At 45.7% G+C, this 16,272-nt stretch overlaps 1 protein-coding gene across 6 annotated transcripts in view; it reads right to left on the minus strand.

Annotated features, from left to right (window-relative positions):
• The window catches only part of LOC145397228 (aquaporin-7-like), a 120,401-nt gene that overhangs the window by 26,554 nt on the left and 77,575 nt on the right, over nt 1–16,272 (minus strand). For 2 of the 6 annotated variants that reach the window (XM_080270456.1, XM_080270440.1), the window contains exon 5: nt 14,635–14,798. In XM_080270456.1, coding sequence (XP_080126582.1) covers nt 14,635–14,798 — 164 coding nt within the window. Of the gene's footprint in view, nt 1–3,199; nt 3,287–5,165; nt 5,207–14,634; nt 14,799–16,272 lie in introns of all 6 variants that reach the window. The other 4 variants (XR_013896899.1, XM_080270434.1, XM_080270448.1 and 1 more) reach the window with 4 other exon arrangements.

The following is a 16,272-nucleotide window of genomic DNA, read 5'->3' on the forward strand; positions in this document are numbered from 1 at the left end:
TTGTTTTATCTGCATTTACCCTTAAATCCTTTTGCCCCATACCATCTCTCCACTTCCTAAACCTTTCCTCCGCCTCCCTTTCATTCTCTGCAATCAACACCAAATCATCAGCATACAACAACTCCCACGGGAATCGGTTTCTAAAGTCACGTGAAAGGGCTTCAAGTACCATGATGAACGACATGGGACTCAAGACTGACCCCTGATGCACACCAACATTCACGGAAAACTCATCACTCAAATCTCCATTCACTTTCACCTGGGTGTGAGCACCCACATACATGGCCATAACCACCCTAACCAGCCACTCCTCCAAGCCAAGCTTTCTCATTGCCCACTTCACCACCTCTCTAGGGACTCTGTCAAAGGCCTTTTCCAAATCAACAAAAACAAAATAAAGATCCCTTCTCCTACCAATATATTTTTCCTGAAGCTGTTGAACAATGAATATGGCATCAGTGGTCCCCCTACCTGGCATGAACCCAAACTGCATCTCATCAATATTCACTCTTGCTCTAATCATACCTTCTAAAACTCTCTCCATTACCTTCATTATCCGATCTAAAAGCTTTATACCTCTATAATTTCCTCTTTCCAGGGCATCACCTTTCCCTTTATACACATTTACAGTTACACTCTTCAGCCAATCATCTGGGACAACACACTCATAAATAATCCTATTTATCAGGTCAGTGACTAAACTCACCCCTATATCGCCTGAGGCCCTCAACATTTCGGCAGTTAACCCCGACACACCTGCTGCCTTCCCCACCCTCATCCTGCCTATTGCCTCACTCACAGTAGCAGTATCAATCAAAGGCCAAGGGCCAGACACTGGATCTGCTGGCTCCAAACCTTCCCTGTCCCAGTCAAACTCCTCATTCAACAACCGGTTATAATGCTCTCTCCATGCCTCTTTAATATCCTCGCTGTTCACTACTACCCTTCCTTCATCATTCTTCACACACTGCTCACCTATGATATATATACTGTATATATATATATATATATATATATATATATATAATGTCATACATCCTCTTGAGAAGACAACTATTATGGTTGTAAGAAATACTGTAGTTACAGTGGCAGTTGTGGCAAAAGTTTGTCAAAAGTCAGTTGCAGTTGCAGTGGCATAACCCCTTCAACCCAATAATGTATTTTTTTTTTTCCTACCTTCAGATTTTGTTTAGTTAAGAGCAACCCATTGCTACAAGAAGCTTCCCTCCATTGCAAAAATCAAACAAGACAAACCACTAGCTTATTCAAACAGATATTACATCATGAGTCAACCCTTTGGCTTACAAGTTTGAGAACCCTTGGTTATAATGCTTCTCTGTGTATACAGAATATGTTTGTGTGTGTATAAACATGACTCCAGGTAAATGTCAGTGTGTGTGTGTGTGTGTGTGTGTGTGTGTGAATAAAACCTATACATCCATGGTATTATTTGTAGTAATCTTATCATTGCCATTATACCCACCATACTAAATCATATGACCTGGTAGTGAAGAATCATTACTTCTGATAATAGTATACCTGTACTGTACACAGGAAAAGTACATAGTGTATTCCATAACTTCTTCAGTAGTCCAGCCAACTGATAAGTAGGACCTACTGTAGATAATATGGTAAAGAATTTCTTATCTAGAGACTTATCTGAGTTGTTATCTCATGTTGGTGTCATTCAGGTGTTTATGTCGGAAAGTGTCAGAGAATGCTGTTGTGCTGAGGTGTTGTGTTGTTAACCCTTTCCAGCATTTTTTTTTTTTTTTTTCCCCCAATACTTACTGCTACCACCAGACAGTTTTATTCAGCTCATGGGAAACAAAAAAAGGAGGGGTTAGATAGAACCTTCATCAACTCTATCACTACTTGTGTACTCTCAAAAGTAAAATGTTATCACCTGTCACCTGGTAGCAGCAAGCATACAATTAGAATGATGTACTATGGCTGAAGAGGTTATGGAAGAATGTGGCTTAAGCATCAGCCCGTACCACTCTAGCGACTTGGATCTATGTCCCCTTCAAAAACGCTGGTGTTGAAGATCTACATCCTGCAGGATTGAGAAATCATTCCAAGCAACTGAAGTAAAATGGAAAGTAATATCATATCTCACTACCTTCAGACATTTCTCTGCTATGCTTACAACTCTGATTTAGAAGTGTTGGAGGTGAGTGAGTCTTCACAGGCTCACTTCCGCTCTGCTCTGTCTGTTACCTTGAAGATTTCAGAGGTCGAGTGGCACCCACCTGACTCGATTCAATCAACTTTCTGGCTTTGGTCATTACTTTTATTAGTGCCAGGGATCTTATATTGATGTATTAAGCCCATTTAGCCAGAAAAAAAAAATCCGAAATCGGCATTGAAAGATTTTTTTTTTTTTTTTTTTTTTTTTTTCCAGCAAAATGTTCTCTTGCTACTGCTACAAATTTGCTGCCATAAGTGCTCTGCATTCAAACTTCTTAGAACTGAATAAATGTGTGTCAAACAGAATAGATCAAGCTGAAAATGACCAGTCCTATATGATTTTGGAACTATACCTATACATGGTTTGTTGGGCCTAAGTTACAAAGCTTACACTAAGTCTAGGTAAATTATTTGAGTGGGTTTATGTACAGGCTTAACAAGGGTTCCAGGGATACATTTCTGTGAATGTGTGGGAAGGGCTTACACAGTCTAGCTACTATTATATGAACGAATGGGAGTTGTGTACAGTACGATTTTCAGCATGTCATGATGTGTGTATATGTATTTACTAAGTGCATTTACTTAAAACAGTGCAAATGGCTGTACCTATTCTTGACAGCTAGTGAAGATTTGAATTATATTTTGCCTTCATGGACCACACAGGCTGTTTCATTATGTATACAGACATAGTACTTGCTGTGTTACTGCACACACAAATCTCAACACCATTTGCTACATTACTGCACACACTAAGACTGTTTTGTTACGTGTACAGACATAGTACTTTCTATGTTACTGCACACACAAATCTCAACGACATGTACTACATTACTGCACACACTAAACTCAAAAACTGCTACATTACTGCATTCAGATCTAGAAACTGTCCTCATTCCTCTAAAACAACACAGGCAAACCAAGGGGGGAACACTGGACACAATGGCCCCTTCCTTAACCTATCCCAACACTGCACAGAACACCAACACGCACATGCCCCCACACGCGTTACCTGCCCTATGGAGTGAGTCTCCTGGACACTGCCTCATTCTTCATTACTCACCACTCAGGAGTGGTACATGGCGTTCACCTCCTGTCCCTGTCAGGGTGACGGGCAGTGAGAGTGAGAAGAGAGGTGAAAGGTGAGTGACGTGCAAGAGGCATGAGCAGTAAGGGTTATAGTCAGCTTAAGATTAATACTCCTCACACTGCCAATAAGGAGTATAATTCACATCACTTGGATAAATAGGTCTTCCTCTGCTGCACATGCAGTGGATTTAGAGGTACCTGCAGGGCTTATTATTATATGAATAATGGAACGGAGGCAGATATTACGATAATTCGGCTGCTGTGAAACACTGCTGTATGTAATGAAGAAATCAATGTGGATGCTATTCAAATGGTAAAATACATCCATTACAAGACAGCACTGAGCGCAAGGGGACTAAGCTATCAGAGCCTCAAAGAAAATGCAAAAAAAGCTCAGCCAGGCTGGTTGTAAGACCTTGTACTGTAGTAAGTGTAAAGATATTGTGGTGTGTTAATGAAAGAATGAGCAGTGTGTGAACAGTGGCCAGAATTTTAAAAAATAATGCAGTACTCTGAAGGTAAAGTGCAGTGGAGTGTTTGTAAATTAAGGTACTGTATAATCACTGTCTGAAGAATTATGGGCTTGGGTGACTCTAGGGAAGTGTAGGTGATACATATTGTTTAGTGTAACAAATGCATATAACCCTGGAGCTTCAAGATGCAACAGCAATAGCAACAGGCTTTCCTCAGCAGTGGTGTTTGCATGCAGGAATGCACTAAGTTTACAAACTTTTAGTGGAGGAAATCAGTGTGGATGAGTGTAGGTGGATGTGTATAAATAGGTTAAGTGAGTTAGAGAGGGTGCTTAGGTAACTGAAGTGATGGACAATAAAGTAGACAATGTGGATGTGTAACAGTTTGAATCATAACATGAATTAAACTTGTCAGCAGCTCTGTCAATAAATATATAATAGCTGCCTATGTGACTGGGTGAATGGATGTTGTGAGAAGGTGAGAATCAGTTTCTTAATGAGAAGGTCTAGGCTTGTATTCCTGTTGGCTTAGAAGGCTGTCTAGCACTTTTTCCTTAATGTTTTGGTTTCTGCATGTGTTATGTTAATATTTTCTTGAATGTCAAAGCAAACTCTGTTGATATATTAAAATGACGAATGAGCAAAATATATCTTTGGAAGAACAACTGGAATACATCCTTAGCCAGCGAGAATGTGACCCTATGCATGTGTGGGTGATGGGTTTTGTAGTGGGTGGATGTATGGGTGTATAGGTGAATGGATGTGAGAGTGGCATCATCAGCAGCTCAGTGGGTGAATCATCTGGTTGTATGGATGAGTGGTGCAGGTGTGAGGGTGGGTTAGCTAAGCAGGAGAGTGTGAGTGAGGGTGGGAGCTGGTCAAGAGTGACAGCAGTACAGAGATGAAGCATGTGAGTAGATATCTCGGTAAGATCGTGGTGGAAAGTTAAAATCCTTCGGTACGATAATGTCTTGTAATCAATTCCTCCTATCGCCATATGAATTTTCTCGGCTTGAGAGAGAACTTGACGTGAAAGTGTTTGAAAGATAGCTATCATTAACTCCTTTACTACTAGAGGTCTCAATGAGGCTAAATAATTTGGAGAAAAGAGCAAATTTTAATGATGGGAAATCACTGTACTGAAGGGGCAAAACAACATGAAGGAAAGTAAAAATTCAAAGGCAAAATAGTAAACTTGGAGGAAAAGTGGGAGAAAGTGTAAAGATTTGGAGAGAGAGAGAGAGAGAGAGAGAGAGAGGTTGCATGCTTGTGGCAGTACATGAGACTAAATACAGGTCTAGAACGGTGCAAGTAAGCGGTAAGTACATGGGCAGTTTATGTCCACAACCAGTACATGATGGATACAAAAATTTCTTGTGAAAGGCGAGTATGTGAGTGGTATGCTATGTGACTTACCAACACTTTGTTCCTGGAGGACTTCCCATCCGTGCCAAGGCCTGAGGTGGGAGAACAGGGTTAGTGGGGAGTGCGGAAGAGGTACAGCAGGAAGGAGATGGGGGAGAGGGAAAGTAAAGGAGAAAGGGAGAAGGAAGAAAGAAGGTCAGCAGGAGGGGATGAAGGGTGGCAGGAAGACAAGGGGTAAGAGGAAAAGTACAGAAGGGAAGAGGGGAGGTAGGAAGGGAGAAGGGAGTAGGAGAAAAGGATTGATCTTTATGAAAGGGAGGCAGGGAGGGGGAAGAGGGGAGGAAGGGAGAGGGAAGTGGAGGTCAGGGAGGGGGAGGAGGAAGAGGGGGCAGGGAGGAGGAAGAGGGGGCAGGGAGGAGGAAGAGAGGGGGCAGGGAGGGGGAAGAGGGGGGGAAGGGAGGGGGAAGAGGGGGGGCAGGGAGGGGGAAGAGGAGTGACGCAGGGAGAAACGGAGAGATGGAGAAGGAAACCGAGAGACAGGACGGGAAGCGGACAGGCAGGAAGGGAAGCGCAGAGGGAAAAAAGGAAGTGCAGAGGGAAGAAGGGAAGTGGAGAGGCAGGAAAGGAAGTGGAGGGGCCGGAAAGGAAGTGGAGAGGCAGGAAAGGAAGTGGAGAGGCCAGAAAGGAAGTGGAGAGAAGAAGGGAAGTGAAGAGGCAGGAAAGGAAGTGAATAGGCAGGGAGGGTGGAAGAGGAGAGATAGAAAGGGTGGACGAGGAGAGACAGAAAGGGTGGAAGAGGAGAGACAGAAAGGGTGGAAGAGGAGATGCAGGGAGGGTGGAAGAGGAGATGCAGGGAGGGTGGAAGGGGAGAGGCAGGGAGGGTGGAAGAGTAAAGGCAAGGAGGGGGGAAGAGGAGAGGCAGGGAGCGAGGAGGAGAGGGAGGGAGGAAGAGCAGAGAGAGAGAGAGAGAGAGGAAGAGGAGAGGCATGGAGGGGGGAAGAGGAGAGGCATGGAGGGGGGAAGAGGAGAGGCATGGAGGGGGGAAGAGGAGAGGCATGGAGGGGGGAAGAGGAGAGGCATGGAGGGGGGAAGAGGAGAGGCATGGAGGGGGGAAGAGGAGAAACAGGGAGGGGGGAAGAGGAGAAACAGGGAGGGGGGAAGAGGAGTGGCAAGGAGGGAAGAAGAGGAGTGGCAAGGAGGGAAGAGGAGGAGAGGCAGGGAGGGGGAGAGAGATGGCAGGGAGGGGGAGAGAGATGGCAGGGAGGGGGAGTGAGAAGGCAGGGAGGGGGAGTGAGAAGGCAAGGAGGGGGAGAGAGAAGGCAGGGAGGGGGAGAGAGAAGGCAGGGAAGGGGAGAGAGAAAGAGTATTGGTTGGGAAGGGGAAGATGAAAGGCAGGGAGGGGAAGAAAGAGGATGGGATGGGGGGAAGGAGGGAGCAAACGAGGGAGGAAAGAAGGAAGGAGGAAGAGGGAGGATGGGGGATGTGGAAGGAAGGGGGGGCAAGAGGGAAGGAAAGGGGAGCAAGAGGGAAGGAAAGGGGAGCAAGAGGGAAGGAAGGGGAGCAAGAGGGAAGGAAGAGGGGCAAGACGAAAGGAAGAGGGGCAAGACAAAAGGAAGAGGGGCAAGAGGGAAGGAAAGGGGGCAAGAGGGAAGGAAAATGGGCAGGATGGAAGGAAAATGGGCAGGATGGAAGGAAAATGGGCAGGATGGAAGGAAAATGGGCAGGATGGAAGGAAAGGGGGCAAGAGGGAATGAGGGGAGTCAAGAGGGAAGGAAAGGGGTCAAGAGGGAAGGAAAGGGGTCAAGAGGGAAGGAAGGGGGTCAAAAGGGGAGGAAGGGGGGGCAAAAGGAAAGGCAAGGAGGAAAAAGAGAAGGCAGGGGGGCAAGAGGGAAGGCAGGGGGGCAAGAGGGAAGGCAGGGGGGCAAGAGAGAAGGCAGGGGGGCAAGAGAGAAGGCAGGGGGACAAGAGGGAAGGCAGGGGGACAAGAGGGAAGGCAGGGAAGAGAAGAAGTATGAGTGTATGGTTAGGCAGAAGGAGAGGAAGGCAAAATGGGGAGGAGAGGAACAAGAAATGCTGAGGAAGAGGGAAATAAGGAAGGGTAAGATGGGAAAATAAGTGCCGAGGGACAGGAGATGAAGGTAGAGCAACTGGGAAGGAAGGGAAGATGGGTAGGTACTGCGGATGGAGGGGAAGGGAAGGGGCAGGCGTGGACATAAAAGTATGTAGAAGAGGAGGGTACGGAGAGGAAGATGGGATAGAGGGTTGGAGAGAAGCAAAGGGTTGGCGAGAGTGGGAGGGGTAAACGGTGGGTAGGAAAGGGAAGAAGAGAGGCTGTTCAGCTAGAGGTAGGGGTAGACTGTTGGCAGGGAAGCAAGGTGTTAAGAATGGGGAAGAGAGACTTACGGGGGCTTTTTTTTTTTTTTTTTTTTTTCCTGTGTATGTGTGCGAGGAGGAGGATGAGGGGGTGGCTGCAACTCCAAAGAGGAATGAAGAGGCCTAATATCGAATATTTTATACTGCACAGTTTCCAGCCTTGCAGCGGATCTCTATATGTATCTTCCATTGTAACAGAACACACAACACTTAAGTTACTGGTGAACATAGACTTTACTACGAGCTTGTGAATTTACCTCTGAGTAGGCAAAGACCCATCTCCAGTCTGAACGAGTCAGCCGCTTCCAACGCTAACAACGACAGAGTTTGAACTTATTGTCTTGAACTTATTTTTTTTTTTATGAGAGGAAGAAGGAACCAAAGGCAATGAGCCCGCAGTAACAGTTCCCTCCAAGAAAAAAACAAAATACAATAGGGAGCCAAATTCAAGATCCGATCATTTTGAGATGCCTGGACACACTGCGTTTGAAAGACTGGAGATCATAGGCAGCAGGAAATACAGACAGAGGGAGACAGTTCCAGAGCTGACCTGTTGCATAAATGAAAGACTGGGAGTAACGGTTAACTCTTGCATTAGAGTTGGACAGAAAAGGAATGAGCGTTTGCTGCCAGACGGGTGCTACGCGCCCGTCGTAGAGGTGGAGGAATGCAAGCAGACAGTTCAGAGGAGCAGTGACCATTAAAGTAACGATAGAAAAGAGATAAAGATGCAACAGTGCGGCGAAGAGACAGAGGTTGAAGGGAGTCAGTAAGAGGAGGAGAGTTAATGAGACGAAAAGCCTTTGACTCCACCCTATTGAGAAGAGCTGTATGTGGGGAGCCTCCCCACACATGAGAGTTGTACTCCACACAGGGGGGTATAAAACCACTGTATAGAGTCAACAATTGTGCAGGGGTAAAGAAAGAGCGGAATCGGCTTAGCACACCCAATCTCTTGGAAGCAGATTTTACAAGAGATGTAATATGATCTTTCCAAGATAAGTCCCGAGTAAATGAAACCCCAAGCATGTTCAAGGATGATGCAGGATTAAGCTGAATATTATTAAACATTAGTGGGCATACCTGTGGAAGATTTTGTCGGGTTGATAGGTGTAAGAACTGAGTCTTAGATGCATTAAAAACAACCAGATTATTTTTACCCCAGTCAGAGATACGAGCCAAGTCAGACATTAGGTGTGCCATAGCCTCAGCCCTTGTTTGTTGAAGTAACTGTTGAGATGGGCGTTGTGGGAACCGAATGGAAAGGTGAAGGGTGGAGTCATCAGCGTATGAGTGGATAGGGTTAGATGTACAGCTTAGAAGATCATTGATGAATAAAAGGAAGAGAGTTGGTGACAGGACAGAGCCCTGAGGAACACCACTGTTGATAGATCAAGGAGAAGAACGATGGCCGTCTACAACAGCGGCTATAGAACGACCAGAAAGGAAGCTAGCGATGAAGGCACAGATAGAAGGATAGAAACCGTAGGAGGGCAGTTTGGAAATTAAAGATTTATGCCAGACTCGATCGAAAGCCTTAGAGATGTCGAGTGCAATGGCAAAGCTTTCGCCAAAGTCCCGAAAGGAGGATGACCAGGAGTCTGAAAGGTAGGTGAGAAGATCGCCAGTGAAGCGTCCCTGACGGAACCCATACTGACGATCGGAAAGAAGGTTGTGATAGGAAAGATGCCTTAAAATTTTTCTATTGAGAATTGACTCAAAAAAATTTGAAATACAGGACGTTAAAGCAATTGGACGATAGTTGGAGGGTTGGGAGTGGTCACCCTTCTTTGGGACTGGCTGAATGAGAGCAAACTTCCAGCAAGAAGGAGAGGCACAAGTTGACAGACAAAGGCGAAAGAGTTTGCCTAGGCAGGGTGTAAGCACAGAAGCACAGTTCTTGAGAACAACAGGAGGGACCCCATCAGGCCCATATGCCTGGTTAGTACTGAGGCCAGTGATAGCAGAAAATACATTAACTGAAGAAATTTTAATGTCAGCCATGAGGAAGTCAGAGGGGAGAAGTGATGGAGGAACAGCACTGGAATCGTCTAAGGTGGAATTGGAGGAGAAAGTCTGTGCGAAGAGATCTGCTTTATCAGTAGAAGAAATAGCTACAGAACCATCAGAGTAGAAAAAAGGAGGGAAGGATGATGAGGTAAAGTTGTTAGAAAGATTTTTGGCAAGGTGCCAGAAGGAGCGGGAAGAATTCGAGTTGGAGAGTTGAGAGCATTTAGTATGGATGAAATTATTTTTAGTAGAGCGAAGAACAGACTTAGCACGATTCCGGGCAGAAACGTAAAGATGAAGTGATTCAGGGGTGGGTTGGCTCCAGTACCTTTTGTAGGCCCTCTCCTTGTTGCGGACAGCATTAGAACAAGCGTGATTAAACCAAGGCTTTCTTGCATTAGTCAAAGGATATGAGAAAGGAATGTATGCTTCCATGCCCGAGAGAATAACCTCCGTAATGCGCAAGGCACACTCAGATGGCTCCCGGCCATGGAAGCAATAATCATTCCAGGGAAAATCAAAGAAGTACTGCCTGAGGGCCTCCCAGTCCGCGGCTCCAAAAAGCCACAGACGACGTTTCCCTGGAGGGTCCACAGGCCGTACCGGAGTGATAGGACAGGTTAAGGTAATAAGGTTGTGATTGGAGGAGCCCAACGGAGAGAAAAGATTAACAGAGTAAGCAGAAGGATTAGTTGTGAGGAAGAGGTCAAGTATGTTGGAGCTCTCTCCAAGGCGGTCAGGGATACGGGTAGGGTGCTGTACAAGCTGCTCTAGGTCATTAAGGATAGAAAAGATGTAGGCTTGTTCACCAGGTGGATCCATGAAAGGAGAGGAATGGAGATTTCAGAGAAAGGAGAGATGGGTAGAATGTGTTCCATCGTAGAAGTAAGATAGTCGAAGAATTTTTGATAGCAGAATTAGAGGATAAGTAAACAGCACAGATATATTTAGTCGGAGAATGACAGGAAAGCCGAAGCCAGTGTGTCGAGAATTCAGGAGAATCGAGTTCAGGAACACGAGAGCAAGATAAGTCGTTGCGTATATATACACAACAGCCACCTTTGGCTTTGAAATGAGTATAGAGAAAGTAGGAGGATACAGAAAAGGGTTTGCTGTCAGTTGCCTCAGACAGCTGAGTCTCCGTTAGAAAAAGAAGGTGAGGTTTAGTGGAGGAGAGGTGGTGCTCAACAGAGCGAAAGTTAGAGGAAAGGCCGCGAATGTTGCAGAAATGAAGAAGAGAGTCAGACAGTGGTTCCAGGCACCTCGAGTCGTCATCGGGAGAGGGGCGGATGGTGGGGGCATTTATGGTCCCCCCCCCCGGGGACTCCGAGGCTTGATGAAGAGACGCCATTTTTGTTGAATTTTGAATAGGAAGTGTAGTGTGTACTGTGCATGTAGTTTGGTGTAGATAGTTAGAGAAATTTGTACTGGAGAGCATGCTGGCCTACTCTCTGTGTAACTGAGACACTTAAAAAGTTCAGCAAAGGGGGATGGTCAGGAACTGGTCCTGGGGGCTGATGAAACGGGAGCTCCAGCACTCTCTGTCATCAGCTTTCCATCCACCTCGGGAGTACTGCCCTGCTTGACTGGTGCTACAGTCTACGCCTCTGCCCATGTACACAGCACAAACCCACTCGTATCTTCCCAAAGTATGAAAAAATAATACATGGCGGAAAAAACGAACCATTTGAAACAACCACTGGCAGATATAGAGTTCTCACAATGTTTTGCCTGTTATAAATTTTCTTCTGACGCACCTAGGATGATAGTTCTTTGACTACAATATGTACCTATTCTGCCCAGAAACACACTGACACTCAACGATGTACAGTAACTCGATCGATGTCGGATACTTTCACTGGTTTCGTGTACATAAACTTGAGGGTAGCTGCCTAAGAAGCGACTGGTAGGAGGGAGAAAAGTAATTAACAGGAAGAGAAGGAAAGGCAAAGTAGGGAGGGGAGGCGACGGGCACTGACGGGACTGGGTAAGATGGAGAAAAATATTTGGCAGGCAGGAAGGTGAGGGGGGGCAGGGAATGGGAGTAGGGGAGGGGGCAGGAAGAGGAGTAGGGGAGGGGAGAGAAAAAATAAAAGTGACAGGGAAGGAGGCACTGACGGAGGAAGGCAGGGACTGAAAGGGCAGGAAACAAAGAGGGTGATAGGGAAAGGCAGAACAAGTACGGGGGTGGGCGGAGTGAAGGAGCACTGAAGAAGAAATGAAGGGTAGAGAAGGACGAAAGAACTGAGAAAGGCGAGACATTTAAAGGACAGTACAGTGGAGGAGACCCAAGTGTGACAAATTAGTGAAGAGAGGCTCAGGCGTGATGGAAAGGCAGAGAGAGAGAGAGAGAGAGAGAGAGAGAGAGAGAGAGAGAGAGAGAGAGAGAGAGAGAGAGAGAGAGAGAGAGAGAGAGAGAGAGAGAGAGAGAGAGAGAGAGAGAGAGAGAGAGAGAGGAGGGAGGGGGATGATGGGCAGATAGGATTGGAAATCTCATGGCTGGTTCGGAGTACAGTAGGTGAAAACAAACGTGTCACTCGCTTCATCACTGGTAGACTGAGGTGTGGTGTGTGTGTGTGTGTGTGTGTGTGTGTGTGTGTGTGTGTGTGTGTGTGTGTGTGTGTGTGTGTGTGTGTGTGTGTGTGTGTGTGTGTGTGTGTGTGTGTGTGTGTGTGTGTGTGTGTGTGTGTGTGTGTGTGTGTGTGTGTGTGTGTGTGTGTGTGTGTGTGTGTGTGTGTGTGTGTGTGTGTGTGTGTGTGTGTGTGTGTGTGTGTGTGTGTGTGTGTGTGTGTGTGTGTGTGTGTGTGTGTGTGTGTGTGTGTGTGTGTGTGTGTGTGTGTGTGTGTGTGTGTGTGTGTGTGTGTGTGTGTGTGTGTGTGTGTGTGTGTGTGTGTGTGTGTGTGTGTGTGTGTGTGTGTGTGTGTGTGTGTGTGTGTGTGTGTGTGTGTGTGTGTGTGTGTGTGTGTGTGTGTGTGTGTGTGTGTGTGTGTGTGTGTGTGTGTGTGTGTGTGTGTGTGTGTGTGTGTGTGTGTGTGTGTGTGTGTGTGTGTGTGTGTGTGTGTGTGTGTGTGTGTGTGTGTGTGTGTGTGTGTGTGTGTGTGTGTGTGTGTGTGTGTGTGTGTGTGTGTGTGTGTGTGTGTGTGTGTGTGTGTGTGTGTGTGTGTGTGTGTGTGTGTGTGTGTGTGTGTGTGTGTGTGTGTGTGTGTGTGTGTGTGTGTGTGTGTGTGTGTGTGTAATGAGAGGACTGTGCTATTGTATTATCGTATTATGGTAATAAAACGTTGAAAACGAACTGTGTTGTAATGCAATGACAGGATATGAATATAATGCACTGGAAATGAAACTGGTAGGATGAACGTGTGATGTGTAGGGTGGACGGGTGGTAAGTACTGTATAGTGGACGGGTGGTGCGTAGGATGGACTTGAGGTGTGTAGGATAGACGGGACGTGTGTAGGATAGACGGGAGGTGTGTAGGATGGACGGGAGGTGTGTAGGATGGACGGGAGGTGTGTAGGATGGACGGGAGGTGTGTAGGATGGACGGGAGGTGTGTAGGATGGACGGGAGGTGTGTAGGATGGACGGGAGGTGTGTAGGATGGACGGGAGGTGTGTAGGATGGACGGGAGGTGTGTAGGATGCATGTCACAAATTTTGTATTTGACGCCACTGTAGAATCAATGTTAGTACCAGCCTCTTCATTTTGTTTAACTTTTATTTTTGCTATGTTTATTGCGTTCTAAGCAGTATAAACAAAGCTATGCATAGAAGATATGTACAAAGAATTAAGTATATACAGCATGCATTCTAATGGATTTATAATTTGACGAACTTGACAGAACAGGGACACTGCTGGTTAAATTCTCCTGTTTAATTTGGTTAGGATTTAAGTTTCGTATTCAAAGTGGCATTCGAGATATTGCAACACCACTACCTTAATTATTTATTCTACACGTAACACCTTAATACCCTCTTGTATGTTCCTGATGCCATCTATGATGACATTAAAACCTACTAAATGGCATGTTAAGGTGTAATATGCAAAATAAATCGCTAGGAAAAGTGTGCTACTAAGTCTTCAACGCTACTTACGACTTATAACTTCAAACTCCAACACGTACGAGCTTTCGACCAAAGAAAATACGCGAAATACACGATGCACATCATCTTAGTCATTCCCAATACGAAACTCTTTACGCACGGCACGCACCCTATCTACGAGTCTCCTGATGCGGCCATTTTTAATACGCATGTACTGTGGAGAAGAGGGGGAGATGAGGAGGAGGAGAAGGAGGAGGAGGAGGAGGAGGAGGAGGAGGAGGAGGAAAAGGAGGAGGAAGAGGGGGAGCGGGCATTCGGAAAGGGGAAGAGACTAATTTCCATTTCTCCTTCGTGCACATACAGTATAAACTGTACTAACATCATGAGGCAGCCGAAAAGTCTGCGCTCCTCACGCCGGCAGCCTGAGCCGTCCCCGCAACACAAACGTATAAGGGGAGTGTAATATATGAATAACGTTCTCTCCCTTCACTATCAAAACGTTATATTTGTGCTACCTCAAGACGGTTTAATTAACTTTAGGGAAGACCTTTTGAAGTGGAGGGGTTAAATACAGCTTTGTTAACCCCTTCACAACTAAAGGGTCTTCCTAAGCTGAGTAAAATCGTCTGATGGTGGATTAAAGTAAGTGATAACAGTGAAAGATTTAAGGAAAAAAGAACTATGGAATAAAAAGGAAGCCAAGAAGAATTAAGGGGAAATATATCCACTGTACCCTCCTTCCTTAGTCCTTAGGCCTTGTCTTTCCCTGGCCCTATTATCGTTATCTTAGTAGGTCCACATCCACTTCTTCCTGACTAGTAAATCTGACACTTAATAAAGTTAATATACAATTAATCTGTTATTTGTGCTGTCTATACACATCACATCACATCATATAACACAAACAAACACAAACACAAGCACAAACAAACACAAACACACAAACACAAATGACACGGCACAATATGCGATGAAAGTCCGTAAGTAAGATGTGCCAGCAAGCCTCTTAAGATAACGATGATGCACTAATCTATGCCACCTCCATTGCGTCCTTCTCCGAGCTCCCTCCCGCCCCTGGTACGTGTCCTTGCTACTTACCGGCCACAGAATCATGGGACTGGACCTCTGGGAGGGGGTAGTCCTGGGTCTCCGGGTGGTGAAGCTCAATCAGAAACACGTAGACGGCTACACCCAGCATGCCACCAATGTGAGGGCCAACCACGGGTACCCACCACCAAGCCACGCCGTCTACGGTGCTTGCTCTGTATGGGGGGGACCAGTAGTTAACATCGTCATCAACAGGTGGTCATATCACAGCATCAACATAAAATACCATCGTCAGTCATCATCAGCAACCATCGTCTTCATCCGTCATCATCAACCATCGTTTTCATCATCATCATCATAATCATCATCTATCATTGTCACTGTCAACATAAGTCATCAATCACCGTGAACAAACCAATCACCAATCTATCAACGTACACAACGATCACTCAGTTGTCATTATTAACACCAATTAATTTCATTATTACCAATCATCGTCGTCGTCATAATCATCATCATCGGCTATACTTCGTTTACTCTAGCCTGGCCTGAAACTGCCATCTCTGCCTTGAATGCGCTAACCGCAAAGTGCTATGAAAAGGATGCAGAGCCGTAGTATTTTCTTTTCCTACCGATACGTGAAATGAGCTACAAAAACTACTCTGCATTTTTTCCAGAGCACTTCTTAACTAGAATCATATTCTAGTGACAAATCTCGTTACAACACACAATTTAGGATGGAGACGGCAATTTTACCCCTAGTTAAAGTGAACATTGACAGTGTTATACAAACTCTAGCATAACGGTTTACGTTTTTGACACTGAAGAGACTACAATTTAAAGCCTGGTTAAACCGAAGTATAGTTATAAGAGCGATGAACATTTCCGGCCCTACCCCTGTCACGCCATCATTCACTCAACCATCACTGACACACTTTCCCACCCACACTAATTTACTCTCATTCATTCAAGTGTGACACATCCAAGTCTCTCCATCCACTACTACACACACCCCTTCCCCTTTCTTCCACATACTTTCCCTCGTAACTACACCATATATGCTTCTTCATGTGGCGGCACTTATCTCCAGGCGTTGGACCTGCCCTGTTATACACACATCCCTCAGTTCCCTACATATCCTCCAAAGGAGGACGGTGGATTGCGAACGAGGGGCAGTTCTGGCCTGCAGTCCACCGGGTTTACTTTCAGATGTGCCTGGGGTTGCTGCTGCTGCTACTACTACTATTACAATAATAATACTAATAACTACAACAACAATAATAATAACAATAATAATAATCATCATCATCATCTGCCACTGAGCTACGAGAAATAAGTGCACCAGTAACTGATATAATACAGTTTATTCTTTCCACCCCCAGATAATTTTATTCAGCTAAGGGGTTTGACAAGGCTGCATCTACCTCCTCCTCCTCCGTGGAAAGTCCATTCAGTCTGCCTGTCTAGTCCAATGACAATCCTATAAGTGGTGGGCACAAACAAATTGCCTTCATGTCATTGTGTCTTCCGCTAGACTGCCCTCTCTCCAACTCACACTCCCCCTCTCATATTTTTCTCCGTCCTATTCCTCCATCTCATCCTCGGTCTCCCCCTTCCCTTCCTCTCCCTTTCTCTTTCCCTTCCTTTCCCCCCTTTTTCCCTTCCCTTCCCCTCTTTTCTCTTCTCGTC

This window comes from Coenobita brevimanus, chromosome 5 (genome assembly GCF_032717465.1).
Source record: "Coenobita brevimanus isolate Jiangsu-jjx chromosome 5, ASM3271746v2, whole genome shotgun sequence".
Taxonomy (NCBI): Eukaryota; Metazoa; Arthropoda; class Malacostraca; order Decapoda; family Coenobitidae; genus Coenobita; species Coenobita brevimanus.